The sequence below is a fragment of the Osmerus eperlanus genome, chromosome 24 (genome assembly GCF_963692335.1).
Source record: "Osmerus eperlanus chromosome 24, fOsmEpe2.1, whole genome shotgun sequence".
Taxonomy (NCBI): Eukaryota; Metazoa; Chordata; class Actinopteri; order Osmeriformes; family Osmeridae; genus Osmerus; species Osmerus eperlanus.
This window is the reverse complement of record NC_085041.1, coordinates 2,155,294-2,169,166: the sequence shown is the minus strand read 5'-3', so window position 1 is coordinate 2,169,166 and position 13,873 is coordinate 2,155,294. Positions and strand designations below refer to the sequence as shown.

General features: G+C 48.9%; 2 protein-coding genes across 3 annotated transcripts; both read right to left on the bottom strand.

Annotated features, from left to right (window-relative positions):
• Nucleotides 1–499: 499 nt before the first annotated feature.
• On the bottom strand, nucleotides 500–7,007 carry zgc:77486 (uncharacterized protein LOC405808 homolog). Its single transcript, XM_062450482.1, has 6 exons — nucleotides 6,854–7,007; nucleotides 5,207–5,416; nucleotides 4,762–4,870; nucleotides 3,777–3,898; nucleotides 3,402–3,509; nucleotides 500–1,910 (listed from the first exon to the last, which is right to left on the bottom strand). The coding sequence occupies exons 2-6, from the start codon at nucleotides 5,367–5,369 to the stop codon at nucleotides 1,762–1,764; spliced, it is 651 nt and encodes a 216-aa protein (XP_062306466.1). The 5' UTR covers nucleotides 5,370–5,416; nucleotides 6,854–7,007; the 3' UTR covers nucleotides 500–1,761.
• Nucleotides 7,008–7,367: 360 nt separating this feature from the next.
• Nucleotides 7,368–13,243, bottom strand: plin3 (perilipin 3). Of its 2 annotated transcripts, none has more exons than XM_062450702.1 (8): nucleotides 13,121–13,243; nucleotides 11,376–11,466; nucleotides 10,985–11,180; nucleotides 10,732–10,814; nucleotides 9,833–10,064; nucleotides 9,300–9,649; nucleotides 8,604–8,858; nucleotides 7,368–8,344 (listed from the first exon to the last, which is right to left on the bottom strand). In XM_062450702.1, exons 2-8 carry the CDS (start codon nucleotides 11,442–11,444, stop codon nucleotides 8,231–8,233), a joined length of 1,299 nt encoding a protein of 432 aa, XP_062306686.1. In that variant the 5' UTR covers nucleotides 11,445–11,466; nucleotides 13,121–13,243; the 3' UTR covers nucleotides 7,368–8,230. The 2 variants fall into 2 exon arrangements, with proteins under 2 accessions (XP_062306686.1, XP_062306687.1); XM_062450703.1 differs by having other exon boundaries at nucleotides 8,643–8,858.
• Nucleotides 13,244–13,873: the final 630 nt, after the last annotated feature.

Below are 13,873 nucleotides of genomic sequence, written 5' to 3'. Positions count from 1 at the left end.
GTCTGGCAGCAAGGAAACCAATGCGATTTTTTACACCAAAACATACACACCCTAACTCGCTTGACTCTTAAGGTAGAAGTATCTGAAAGGACTGCACATAGCATACTGACCCAGGGATGGGAGAGGAGCAGACAGCTGTTAGCACCATGCTCCAGCCTGACCTCTGATTGGCTGGTTAGAATATCCACCCATATGGTTTCCCCCTGTCTAAGCCAATGTGGGCTGCCCGGGAAGGTTTAAGGGCCAGGGATTGGCTGCCACATTGGCTTAGACAGGGTTTAAGGGCCGGGGATTGGCTGCCACATTGGCTTAGACAGGGTTTAAGGGCCGGGGATTGGTTGGTTGAAGGTGAAGCCTCCTTAGCAAGCCTGCCGAACCGAAACTAGAAAATACCTCTGAACACTGAACAAATCTGATCAGGTTGCTGTATATTTATGCCGTTTTGTGCTCTGCAATGGGGCGTATTTATGCGGTTGTTCTTTCCAAAAATAACCCATGACATTTTCTGCACGGCTTTAAAGGGTACCTATTAACCAGACTCTACTTTGTCACGTCAGAACAAGGGTTTTCATGTTTTTCTTATTTCTAACGGTTACATAATCAGATGGAGATTATTGAAAGGTTAAGGTAGGTACAAATCGTTCCGATTCGCTCACACATGCCTCCAATCCTCCAGTATACGAACCAACCAAATGATAATAAAAAAATAAATAGAATGCAATCACACAATTCAAGCTAACTACAATATATTAATATAGATCTTCTGATGTCATACACTCATTAAAACAGAAAGAGAAAAAATAAAATGAAGAATTCAATCACTCAGTTAAGTCACGGCTCACTTGATCCCCCCCCCCCCCTGCTTCTTTGCCCCCCTACACCCCCTCCCACCCCTCTCTTCCCCATCACTGTTCATGCACCCAACATTATTATGATAAGTCAATATATCAAAGAGAAACATTTCTTGAAAATGCAAAGCCTCGGTGTGTGTTGGACAGACGTTAACTTCAGTCAGCCCACAACGGGAGAGGAAGGACAGGGAAAAATAATATACCTGATAAATAGAATAAAACCAACAAAAAAAAAGCCAATTTGACAGGAATGGGACATTGTTGTTTGTTACGGAGTTGATTTCTTTCCCCCCCATGCTGTCTGAAGACCCTGCTGATGCCGATACACCCTCCTCCAGGAATCTCCCCAGCCTTGCCCGGCCTGTGGCCATGCTCTTCAACAGCTTACCCCTGCTCAAAACAACTACCAAGCAGGGATCAGATTGAACTAAAACGAGCTGTATTCCCCCAGTTTGAAAAACAATAAAAAGGGGTAAAAATTTTATGTCCTCCCTCCCCACAGTCAACTAATGCCCACCCCATCCCCTACAGCTCTCTCCCTGACTCTCAAGTTACGTACATGCACACACACACAGTACACACATAGCATTCAAACAAACACACACACAGGATCTTCAGACATGCTCTCCTACTACAATGCGGTCTTGATTCCATCACATCGAAACATTCATCCTTCTCACACGCACACGCACACACACACACAGAGGGTAACTCTGGGAGAGAGAGGGAGAAGCAGATAGAGGGATTGCAGGACAGAGGGGCAAGTAGCCCTCCCCCACCCTCCCCCACACTCTACTACCATCAACGAATGAAAGCCATTTTTTCTCTCCGGTATTATTATCCACACAGCCATTGTTCTAGATTCACATGTCAGGGGCGAACGTTAATCCAGCGGCAACTCCAGCTCTGCTCATAACTTCTGGATCTTCTCCGCCACCACGATGGGGTTCTCCTTGCGTATGCGGGCGGCAGCTGCGCCCCGGTAGTCGTAGGGACAGTCGTGTTTGTCCGAGTAGCGATGGATGGCACAGAACAGGTTGCCACAGCGACAGTCGAAGCCTGTGGGGGAGGGGCGGATACCACGACAACAGATGAGATGTTTGACACAAGGCAGCTGAGCCTGAGGGTTGACATCTACTGTGAGTTTACATTTACATTTAGTCATTTTAGCAGACGCTCTTATCCAGAGCGACTTACAGTAAGTACAGGGACATTCCCCCGAGGCAAGTAGGGTGAAGTGCCTTGCCCAAGGACACAATGTCAGTTGGCATGACCGGCAATCGAACTGGCAACCTTCGGATTACTAGCCCGATTCCCTCACCGCTCAACCAACTGACTACTGAGTTCTTCCTGCATAGTTCTTCCTGCATAGTACCAGAAGCCTTAGGTTAAACGACTGTCTGGACAATGACAACATAAACAATTTGAATGAGTGAGTGAGTACCCGTCATTATAGAAACAAACCGCTAAAGCATCATTAAAGATTTGAACTCTCTATCCACCATCTCTGTTCATTGATGGCATAACTGTCTGTACTGTAGGTGACCCTTGGCTCCATTCAAACTGGAGCACAATGACTTTGTAGGTCTCTGACGTCAGTTGGCTAGCAACTGACGTCCACAGGGGGGGGGGGGGGGGGGAGGGTTGAAGGAAGGACTTCCCAGGGCTGTTGTGGATGAGAAGCACATAACATCCGCGTGCCAGCCAGCAGTACACTGTGAAATGCCCTGGAGCGGGAAATGCCCCACCAGCCTGCAGTATGTTGCCCCGTACTCAGACCAGCCTGTTCTGTTACAAGTCCTCCAACAGAAGCCCTTTGGTAATGAGAAGCCCCTGACGGGGGGGAGGGGCCAGGTGGACCTGTGGGGTGACAGGGGGGGAGGGGCCAGGTGGACCTGTGGGGTAACAGGGGGGAGGAGCCTGGTGGATCTGCGGGGTGACAGCGGGGTGGTGTAGCATCCCAGCTGCTACACCAGACCAAGGCAACATTATTTCGTTACGCTTGACCTTGACAGCGTGATGAAAACGGCTCTGTCTTTTTGAAGTGCTGTGTATGATCTGAGAAGAGCGTGGCCTGTTAGCAGGGGCCTCGGGGGTAAACACACGCATCTTCATTTCAAACACCTAATAGCTCACACTGGAGAAGATACAAGCAGTTCCCAGATTAGTTCAATGCCCTGTAAACCCTTTGAACGCTGTCTGTGGATAGTAGAGAGAAAAAGAGAGAGAGAGAGAGAGAGAGAGCGAGCAGGAAACAGAGAGGAAAAAAGAATCTGAGATCCTCATAGTGTCATTCCTTCCTCCCTGACCTCACTGAGGTCACTAATGTGACGTGACTGGGCACAAAACATCGATGCGGAGGAGCGAAAGGAAGGCAGGTCATGGGGGAACAACAACAAACAAGTGGAGGGGGAAAACAAAAAACGACAGAAGCAGGCAAACAGAAAGGAAGGAAAGGAAAAACAGAAGGAAGGATGGAACAAAGAAATGACAAAAGTAAGGGAAGTAAGCGACCGGCGCCAGTATTTCTATGATTCTTTTTCCTCTCACCGGTCAGCCCGACCTTCTTCCGGCAGGTGAAGCACCGGTTCTTCTTCTTGTTTTTATCCGGGGTCTGGTCTCCGTCAGACGCCGCCTGCCCTGCCTCCCCTCCCGGCCCTGCGAGGAGAGACCACACATCAGTGGGCCGGCTCAGACACACACTCCATATCTGGGGACTGACACACAAGAGCTGCTGTGTGTGTGTGTGTGTGTTCAGACAATACACACACGAGCTGATGTGTGTGTGTTCAGACAATACACACAAGAGCTGCTGTGTGTGTGTGTGTGTGTGTTCTGACAATACACACAAGAGCTGCTGTGTGTGTGTGTTCAGACAATACACAAAAGGGCTGCTGTGTGTGTGTGTGTTGTCGGGGATCGGACCTGTGTTTTTGGACGATCCCTCGTCCTCATCTTCATCCGCCCGGTCTGAATCGGTGGCTGCCGTGTCCTGGGAGATGCTCATCGCTGTCATTTGTTGGGTTACCGGGCTGGGGGAACTGGGGCTAAACACACACAGACATGCATGTATGCACACACACATATGCACGCACACACATGAATAAATAAGTAAACCAATCAGAGTGATAATCCACAAGTGTCCATGAGTGGTGAGTTGTAAGGTGGAGGAACCAGAATGAACAACAACAACCACAACAACATCTGAGTGACAGCTTCCTGTCAGAGCCCTGACTTCCAGCTGGCAGCGTATCAGCAGCACCCAGCAGAGGGCCTACCAGCCTACCTGGGTGTCCTGCACCCAGCAGAGGGCCTACCAGCCTACCTGGGTGTCGTGCACCCAGCAGAGGGCCTACCAGCCTACCTGGGTGTCGTGCACCCAGCAGAGGGCCTACCAGCCTACCTGGGTGTCCTGCACCCAGCAGAGGGCCTACCAGCCTACCTGGGTGTCGTGCACCCAGCAGAGGGCCTACCAGCCTACCTGGGTGTCGTGCACCCAGCAGAGGGCCTACCAGCCTACCTGGGTGTCCTGCACCCAGCAGAGGGCCTACCAGCCTACCTGGGTGTCGTGCACCCAGCAGAGGGCCTACCAGCCTACCTGGGTGTCGTGCACCCAGCAGAGGGCCTACCAGCCTATCTGGGTGTCCTGCACCCAGCAGAGGGCCTACCAGCCTACCTGGGTGTCCTGCACCCAGCAGAGGGCCTACCAGCCTACCTGGGTGTCCTGCACCCAGCAGAGGGCCTACCAGCCTACCTGGGTGTCGTGCACCCAGCAGAGGGCCTACCAGCCTATCTGGGTGTCCTGCACCCAGCAGAGGGCCTACCAGCCTACCTGGGTGTCCTGCACCCAGCAGAGGGCCTACCAGCCTACCTGGGTGTCCTGCACCCAGCAGAGGGCCTACCAGCCTACCTGGGTGTCCTGTCCTCGGGCTGTGGGAAACTCTCCACGCTGGGCTCTGACGTCGAGCTCTCCACCGACACTCCAGTTGCTCCCGGAGACCCCACTGGAGACGTGGCAGCTGTGTACACACACACACACACACACACACACACACACACACACACACACACACAGACTTTAATAAAGAGCACAAAGCTGCAGATTCTGCTCTGATGTGGATGATTTCCCAAACCTTCATTTTCTGAGGCATAACAACACCACAGACAGGACAACACGGCTTCTCTGACTGGACAAGCAGCGTGACAGGCACAACATTTGTCACCCAATGAGAAAGCTCTCTCTTGCTTTCTTAATGCCAAGGTTGAGCATCAATTGCTACCACATTCTCCAGCCCCTTTTAGCAGCCTCAACCCCCCCCCCCACCCACCCACCCCAGGCCGGCCCACCAGCCTACCTTTCTCACCACCAGGGGGGCTGGAACGACCCCCGCCTTGTTGTCTCTGCAGGTGTTCCTTGTAGCAGACTGAGCACATGCCGTTGGTGCGGGGGTTACCATAGAAACCGCATCCCATAGTGCAAAGCATTGGAACCTGTGTCTGATTGGTCTCCTGAGCCATGCTCACTGACAGAGGGGGGGGGTGAGGGGGGGTGGGAGAGGAGAGTCCTGGAAATGGGGGGGGGGGGGGGGGGGGTTGAAGAGTTAGTCAAGACTAGTTAGGTAAGTGCTCTTTTTGGTTACAAGGAAAAAATAAACATGGTCAACAATTAGCTTTAAGTTCAAACTGGGTTCCCTTTTGGTTACTTGGGAATCTAGGATACAGCTAGCCTCATCAGAAATAGGCTAAAAGAGCTTGGAGACAGGCATTGGAGCAGGAGAGGACTGCAGTGGTAGACGTCTACAAAAGCAAGAAAAGAAACTGGTTCTGATGCCATCCTTGTGTTTTCCGTGCGTTTCTGTATTTGATGATTGCGAGCATTTCTGCATCACTTTGATACCAGGACTCAACTACAGTGAGATCAAAGCTCACCGCGTCAATTCTCTGACCAAAGCGATTACTTGAATCCATGACACAAACAAGATGAGACAGCCTTGACAACAGTGCTTACACCGAGCTACAAAAGGCATACAGTCGGATAAATGATGACAGCACTCTGATCTGATGATGGAGTGGGTTTTTATTACAAACAATAAAGACCATCTCCCCTTGTTTGACTCAACAATGGATATGTATGAGAAACGTCTCCCAGATTGTCATGGCAGTGGACTCGCTGTGTCACAACAATCATTGTATTAGCTATAGCTACGGGGGTAAATAGCTAGCTTTAGTCAAGCTAGTGTTAGCTAGTCAAAGCAAACAATAAACTTTGGCCATTTCGACAAACAATGAAAAACAGTGCTTTCTCTATGGTTCTTTTAGGGTGAGGGTTGCTGGCTTGCTATCTACCCGAGCGATAAATTACAGCGCCCTCATGAAATGTTTTGGTCGGGACAAGCAAACTTGAAAACAAAGAACAATATCTGCAGTAGCTTGAAATCGAAGATTCAGACCAAACAAACGAAATACAAGAAGCATATTTTACAACTAGTTAGGTCACTGACAACAGTCTAACTAGTTTGTCCGCAGTCTAATGAAATTGTGATACGTCCTCGCTTCACATACAAGCAAATAACTAGATAGCTCAGCTGTCTTGTCCGACTTGTAGCTTGCAAAAAACAAATAAGACAGGCGACGTCAGAATTTTGAGGTGCTAGACAACAACAGGCAAACACTCAATAAAATAGTTAATAACATAATATAGTCAAAAGAATAAACAATGACCTTTGGAAAAATAACGGTACGACTTTGTTTTCGTTGAACTAGCTTAGCAAGCGATGTAGCTAACTAGCCAACTAGCGTAACAACCACGTAGCCAGCTAGCGGTCGCTACCACATCTGACACCACACTTTGTCTTTGGGTTAGATAGCTAGCTAGGCTAGGCTAGCTGTAGTGCTAGCTAAGCTAAAAGCTAATAGCAACGCATCCGAACGGCCACCTGGACGATTCGAATTCAAGTACATTAACAAGACCGTTTTTATTATTGACATGAACATAGCGGTACCTGAAATACGAAGCGTCGAAGGGTGTCGTCGACCTTGGTCTTCAAAAAATATGTACAAGTGTAATTAGTGTGTTACTGCGCGCGGCCTCCTCACCAGCGCTGGCTCCCGACATTCAAACAACGATCATGACGTCACCCTGACCAACAATTCATATTTTCCCTCAAATACACGAATCTTTCTTTTCTTTCATAGATCGAAGACAATGCTCTGAAAACAGTGACCTAAACCCTTTAGTCTGAAAACACAAGAGTGGGACCAGGTTTTTCTAACACGGCTGTCAATATAAAAACAGTTCATACAATATTCCGTCCCATAGTGAAACTATTGGATGATTCAATCAGGTGTGTATTTTTGAGGAAGAGTAAAAAATAACTCTACTGTGCAGACAGTGCAGTATTTAACTTGTTCGCACACATCTTCCAGATTCTATATTGTCTGCACTTATCTTTTGTCAAGTAAAATAATATGCAAAGAAACTTTCTAAAATATTTTATTTTTTTGCCAGACATATTGAAACAAAAAACACATTATTTCATTGCATTATGTAGAACAGCAGGTCAGATTTGACAATGCTAAGGCACTATGAAGTGGTGGAGCATTAGACAGACAAATCTTGTCAATTTCACTAAAGCTTATATTTTCATTGTTACTGAGGGGACCATGTAAACATATGGATTTAAATGGTGCATTCCAGTATATAGTTGATATATTAGATATGTGATCAGGCAGGAGTTGTGTGAATTGCAAAGCAGTTAAACCAGAGAGCCTCTTCACATCATCAACAACATGCTGACTCCCAGATATGCACTAAGCCTAATGTTACACAGGTTCACAAGTTTATTACTCGCTCACAAGTCATGTTTTTCTGCGTCTTAGCAACAGCAACCTTCCCTTCCACAACAAACAACAACTAACATGAATAGCTGCCATTTTCAGTAGTCGGAAATCTCTGATCAGATTTTCACACAGATCACATGATATTACAGCTTAGTGTGGATTTTCTAGTGCAGTGCGGGACTTAAGTGCAAAGATCCAAGTGCAGACTTTCTACACAGCGTGTATCATTAACTAGGTGGTAGGGAGTGATGTGCACACACACACACCGTAAAAGCCACACTCATTAAGGCCTCATTATAAAGCGAGGTCAAAGCACGGTATCAGCCAATCAGTGCTCAAATTCTCCCCAATAAACCAACCCCCAGGTGTTAGAGGGGCCACAACTCTAAACATCCCATCAGAAGGACAATTTTTGCTTTACAACTGCACCATATCGCTAACTTATGCTTTATAAAAACAACATCTGATCTTCACAGATGCCCGAGGGTTGTTTCAAGGCAGAACCAATCGGATCGAATCTTCGCTCTCCCTTCCTGGTTCTACTGCGCCCCCTCGCCCTTCTCTGTGACCTGAGGGGCAAAAGGCCCCACCAGCCAGTTCAGAGGAGTGTTGTTCAGGAGGTACTCCATGACGCCATCCAGCGAGTGTCGCACCTGGGGACACAAAACACACCTGTCAGCTGTTACCGGGCAGATTACAGCAGAGCCAGGTGCGTGCGTGTGTGTGTGTGTGTGGGGGGGGGGGGGTACACCATTAATTCAGTGTCAGTGCCAGAATCAACTGCCATCTGTTTGAAATATTGCTGCTACAAAATGTATCAAGACAAGTCAGGAATTAGAAATCTGTGTCTAGAGATGGACAGGTTAGTTGAATGTACAGCTAGCACCCACATCCTCCCTGGTGTCGCCTAACCTGATTGGTCAGCAGCCTAGGATCCAGCCTCAGACCGACCTGTTTAAGATGTTTTCGGCTCTGCTCCAGGAGGACAGGGGTGAGGGAGCTGGTCTTGCCCAGGGATGATTGCAGGTCTTCGGCTGCCTGGCGAGCGTTGGCCAGCTGGTCCTGGACCACCCCTGGAAGACCCTGGGCACTGGAGACCACGCCTAAGCAAGCGGTGCGGAGCTGGTCGCTCATGCCCCGCACCATGGACAAGGTCCTCCCTTCCAGCTGCGGAAAATACAACACAGTAGAATGGATGGAAAAAGAGAAATGTTTCTCTGGAAGGGGTTGCGTTTGTGTACGTGATAATTCACATTTACATTTAGCAGACGCTCTTATCCAGAGCGACTTACAGTAAGTACAGGGATATTTTCCCTGCGGCAAGTAGGGTGAAGTGCCTTGCCCAAGGACACAACGTCATTTTTTGGGGGGCACGGCCGGGAATCGAACCAACAACCTTCTGATTAATAGCCCGACTCCCTAACCGCTCAGCCATCTGACTCCCTTGCCAGTGAATGAATATTCATACAAAAAATACCACTCACAACCTTCAACAGAAAGCCTTTTTTTGTTTTACACGAAGGGGCGGTGACAAGGCAAGTTTAGTTAAGCCTTATTAAACCCCCCCCCCCCCCGTATCAAAACAAAACATATCCCAGAATCCCTCACCTCGGTCTCGCCCTTGGGTCCTGCGTCCACCTCCGCCATGGCCACCGCCTCCCCAGGGTGGCCCTCGTTCCAGTCCCTCCAGCGCTGGAGCAGCTGCTCAGGGGCGCCCCCTAGCTGGTTGCTGGCCGAGCGAGCCCTCTCCAGCAGGTCCAGGGTGCTGCTGATCTGGCCCACGGCGGCATAGGAGGAGTCCCGGGCATGCTGCGCACGCTGCAGGGACAGCTGCAGGGCTCGCTCCTGCACCTTGGCAGACAGCTTCCCCAGGCGGACGAAGTAGCTGGAGCCCACAGCCGGAGTGTCTTTCACAGCCGGGGTCTCTTTCACACTAGGACCAGGCTCTGCTAGCTCAGCTGTAGGAGGGAGATGGGGAGAGAGAGAGAGGAAAGAGAGATGGAAAGAGAGAGGGATGGATGACATTTGATTGTTGCATCTTTCCTTGGGCATAAAGCAACATAAGTATTTCATCAATCAATCAGTTCTCAATCCATGACACCCCCCCCCCCTCCCCCCTCATTCATCCACGAATCACTGACCCAGCTCCTTCTCGCTGAGTGGCAGGTTGTGTTCAACCCAGTCCTCAGACCGGGTCAGGACCAGGCCCACACCACTGCTGACCATCTGGCCCACCCGTGTTCCCATCACGGTGCTGAAGCCTCCACTGACCACCGCGCGGGTCATCTCCACGCCCCCCATCATCGCCCCCACCATGGCATCCTTGGCCCCGAACACAGACTGGTACATCATACCCACCGTGTCTGAAACCAGCTGGGGGGGAGGAAGTGGTAGGGAGAGGGGAGGGGAGAGGAGGGGTGGAAGGAAGGAAGAAGAGAGGAGACCAGGAGAAGGAGTGGAGAGAAGAGAGAACGGAGGAAGGGGTGAATGGAGTGGAAGGAAGGAGAGAACATGGTTCATTAGGAACAGCTCTGGTGCAGGATCACGTTGAAATGATCTCGACACCCAAGTTTCACAATTCAGAAGCAACAAAACGAATCAACAGTGATAAGACATCCATCTCTCTTCTCTGGTGCTGGTGAGGCATGAGGGGGGAGGTGAGGCAGGAGAGGGGAGGTGAGGCAGGAGAGGGGAGGTGAGGCAGGAGAGGGGAGGTGAGGCAGGAGAGGGGAGGTAAGGCACGAAAGGGGAGGTGAGGCAGGAGAGGGGAGGTTAGGCAGGAGGGGGGAGGTGAGGGGGGAGAGGGGAGGTGAGGCAGGAGAGGGGAGGTAAGGCACGAAAGGGGAGGTAAGGCAGGAGAGGGGAGGTGAGGAAGGAGAGGGGAGGTGAGGAAGGAGAGGGGAGGTGAGGAAGGAGAGGGGAGGTGAGGCAGGAGAGGGGAGGTGAGGCAGGAGAGGGGAGGTGAGGAAGGAGAGGGGAGGTTAGGCAGGAGGGGGGAGGTGAGGCAGGAGGGGGGAGGTGAGGGACGAGGTTGGCTCACCTTGTCAGCAGGCTGCTGCAGGATCGGGAGATTCTGCTCCATCTTGTCCAGCCCCTTCATGGCATACTCGTTTACCGCCGCAACTGCCAAGCAGACAGAAACGTGAGCAGGCGACCGGCAAGCAGGCACTACTGTACATCATCTGTGTATGAATCAGTATCTAAATGACTCCTTTCTCTTCATTTGTGACTGTGTGTGTGTGTCGACTCTCCAGGAACCAGGAGAGGAGCTGTGCCGTCTGACAGGAACCTACTCTGAGGCTCCAGACGATCCAGGATGGGCTTGGACCCCGTGGTGGCGGCGGCCCCCAGGGTCCTGACCCCGCTCTCAGCCACGTCCATCACACCCTTCAGCAGCGGCACGCTGTCCCTGGTGGTGGTGTAGGCGGTGGAGACCACCCCACACGCCGAGCTGACCAGGGGAAGGCTTCCCACTCGGGACACCACGCTCTGGAGGGGAGGGATGGGTGAGGGATGGGGGAGGGACACAAAACACCCATCAACAACAACACACCACCTCCCATCTTCCTCCCTGAATACTAGCTTCTGCACTTCAGATTTGGAAGTGAAACTACAGTGTGATCACATCCGTCCCTGGCCCCCGATCACTCAATTTTCACCACCACACTGACAAGAGACGCTCACCTGCTGGTCTCCATTAGCAACCTCAGATGAGTCAGCACTTCTTGCGTTAGTCTTCCCAGTGTCTTCCATGGTTACAAGATGTCCTCAATGTCTGCCAGGAGAGAGGGGAGGAGAGAGGGGGGGGAGCAGAAAATAGATATTCACCTCAGGATGTACGGATCGACAGGCAGAGTTTTGACTTGGCAGCTTTATTGACAGCTGAATGTCTTCCACGAGGGGCTTGGGAGTTCAACACTGTCTTACTGCTGGTTAGACAAACAACCTGAAATAAACTCCTGTCAGATCTACTCTGTCAAATTCTATGAGACAGTTTATGATCACGAAAGTTCTGAGTGAATCTCCCAAAATATCCCAAAATCAAAGAGGATGACATCACAATGAAATGATGGAACACTCACTAATGATGTTACCATTCTAACTCTAAATTCTCTCAACTCACAGTCGATCTCATAGTTACAGTAGAATGTTTGTATCTAGAATGCTAGGTTGATAAGTAGAATGTGCCTGCACTTTATATGGGGAACAAACCTTAAACCTTAAAAAAAATCTATATAGCCTCTAGGCTGTCCCAAGTAGCCTAAAACCTGAGCTCTATTTTTGGATGTCAATAAATCTTCAGATAGTTTAAGTGACCCTGAATCTCTCCCCTGTTGTCTTTTTATAGAGGAATTGCCTTCCTGTTCTGATGAGACTAATATTCTGTGATTCGTGACCTGAAGTGACTTGTGCCCACACCTACAACACTAAACAGTTGGAGAGGAGACACGTGGTAGAGATACCTTAGCTGTAGTTCTTAATTTAGGTGTTTTTTCAGAGGGACAGCATAACACTACTTGGAGCAAAGTCTTTACACTTAATACCTGACACTGATAACAACCCACAAACGGAGATGGCTAGATATAAGCAACTGATACGACTGTATGGTGTTTTTATGAAGATGGCAGGCCTTAATGAACCAGTCTAAGGACATCACATAACGAACTTATCTTTGTAATACGCCTATAGTGGACACGAGAAGGCCATTAAACCGCCAGCAAAAGAGAACTTTTTACTGACATTTGAAATATAATAAAGGAACAGTTTATTCCGGCAGTATATTTCATAGCTGTTACAACGGACAGCCTTATTAATACAGCTACGTCCTGGTAGTGAAATGTCGCTAAAAGCGAAAGTCAGACCAGTTTAACTCTCCAAAGCCGCCAGCATTAACATTCCTGTTCTGATTCAGATTTTGGTAGGCCTCCAGCAAGAAATGTGCTCTGATATTCCAAGTATCTATCGCATGATGAAAGAAGAATGACTCATTTCCTACTACGTATCACAAGGGATGCGTAATAATATAGACACCAGGTCAAACTGTCATCTTCTGGTAAGAATATTGTGCAAAACTGATTGGGAAAGACTCTTCTCGACTATTTAAAGCCAATGAACTTTACTTCAAAATGGGGATTTTCCCAGTGACAGCTATCTAGACATTGCGTTGCTACAGTAGACATTTTGGCAAATAAGGTTTAAATTGGCTACAAAAGTTCAAGGTTAGTGGGCACTTGGAACAACAGCTGGCTGGCTATAATAGCCTTAAATGCCTTAATTTCATAAAATATATATCACTACTAGCCGAACTGAACATTCGTTGACTATAGGCTCAAATTGTTGTGTTTAGCAGCTAACGCATACGTTTTAACTTTTAAGTTTCATTTAGTTTAGAAGAATTGGGCAACGATCTTACAGTTAATGTCACTGACCTGATTTGAATGCTTGATGTCCTGTCCTGCAATGACCCGCGTTCAGCCAATTTCTGAACTAGGCAGGTCGCGATCAAGCCTCTTTACCAGAAACACACGAGACAAGGCGGAGTTGACCGTTCCCGAAAGTTAACCAATCAGTGGCTGCTGTGTCAAAGTAGAATAGAAAGTTGATGTAGGCTCTAAATTCACTTTTAGCTTTATTGGCATGAATGTCACAATGAAAACAAGGCCAAAGCATCATCAAATAAACAAAATACATTCATTTAATAGATAAAAACAAGAAAATACTAAAAGGTTACAGTATATTGTGTAAAGGTGTGAGTGCTGTGTGTCTTTAGCAGGTTGTGGCATGTTGGCTGAAATTAGAGTTGAACTACAGTAAATGATCCTTCTTTCTTTGAATGTTTTACATTGTAGGAGGAAGTGCATGTCTATCTCAACCTCAAACCTTTTTGTGTTTGTGTTTTTCAATCGCCAAATTGTGGTCACGGAGCCTGTACTTGGTTAAGATCTGTGTCTGTTTTCTATCTCTGACAGGAGAGACATATTCTGCCATCATCTTTAAGGTTAAATCAAGCAGCCCAGACATAGGATACAGGGCCGGATCCAGGGGCGGGGGGGTTGTGGTGGGCTGCGCACCCCCAGATTTCTGCCGCGCCCCCCAAGCTCCTTCTGACTTCAGCCAAAATGGTTACACTCGCACTGTGGAGGATCCTATCCAGCATCACATCAAACCCAGGATATGTCATG

Excerpts from the sequence above, each read along its gene's own strand:
- plin3 (XM_062450702.1), bottom strand. The coding sequence starts at position 11,444 with ATGGAAGACACTGGGAAGACTAACGCAAGAAGTGCTGACTCATCTGAG. Across the intron at positions 11,181-11,375 it reads TTGCTAATGGAGACCAGCAG|AGCGTGGTGTCCCGAGTGGG; the intron begins GTGAGCGTCTCT and ends CCTCCCCTCCAG. Across the intron at positions 10,815-10,984 it reads GGATCGTCTGGAGCCTCAGA|TTGCGGCGGTAAACGAGTAT; the intron begins GTAGGTTCCTGT and ends TCTGCTTGGCAG.
- zgc:77486 (XM_062450482.1), bottom strand. The coding sequence starts at position 5,369 with ATGGCTCAGGAGACCAATCAGACACAGGTTCCAATGCTTTGCACTATG. Across the intron at positions 4,871-5,206 it reads CCCCCCTGGTGGTGAGAAAG|CTGCCACGTCTCCAGTGGGG; the intron begins GTAGGCTGGTGG and ends GTGTGTACACAG. Across the intron at positions 1,911-3,401 it reads GAAGAAGGTCGGGCTGACCG|GCTTCGACTGTCGCTGTGGC; the intron begins GTGAGAGGAAAA and ends CCTCCCCCACAG.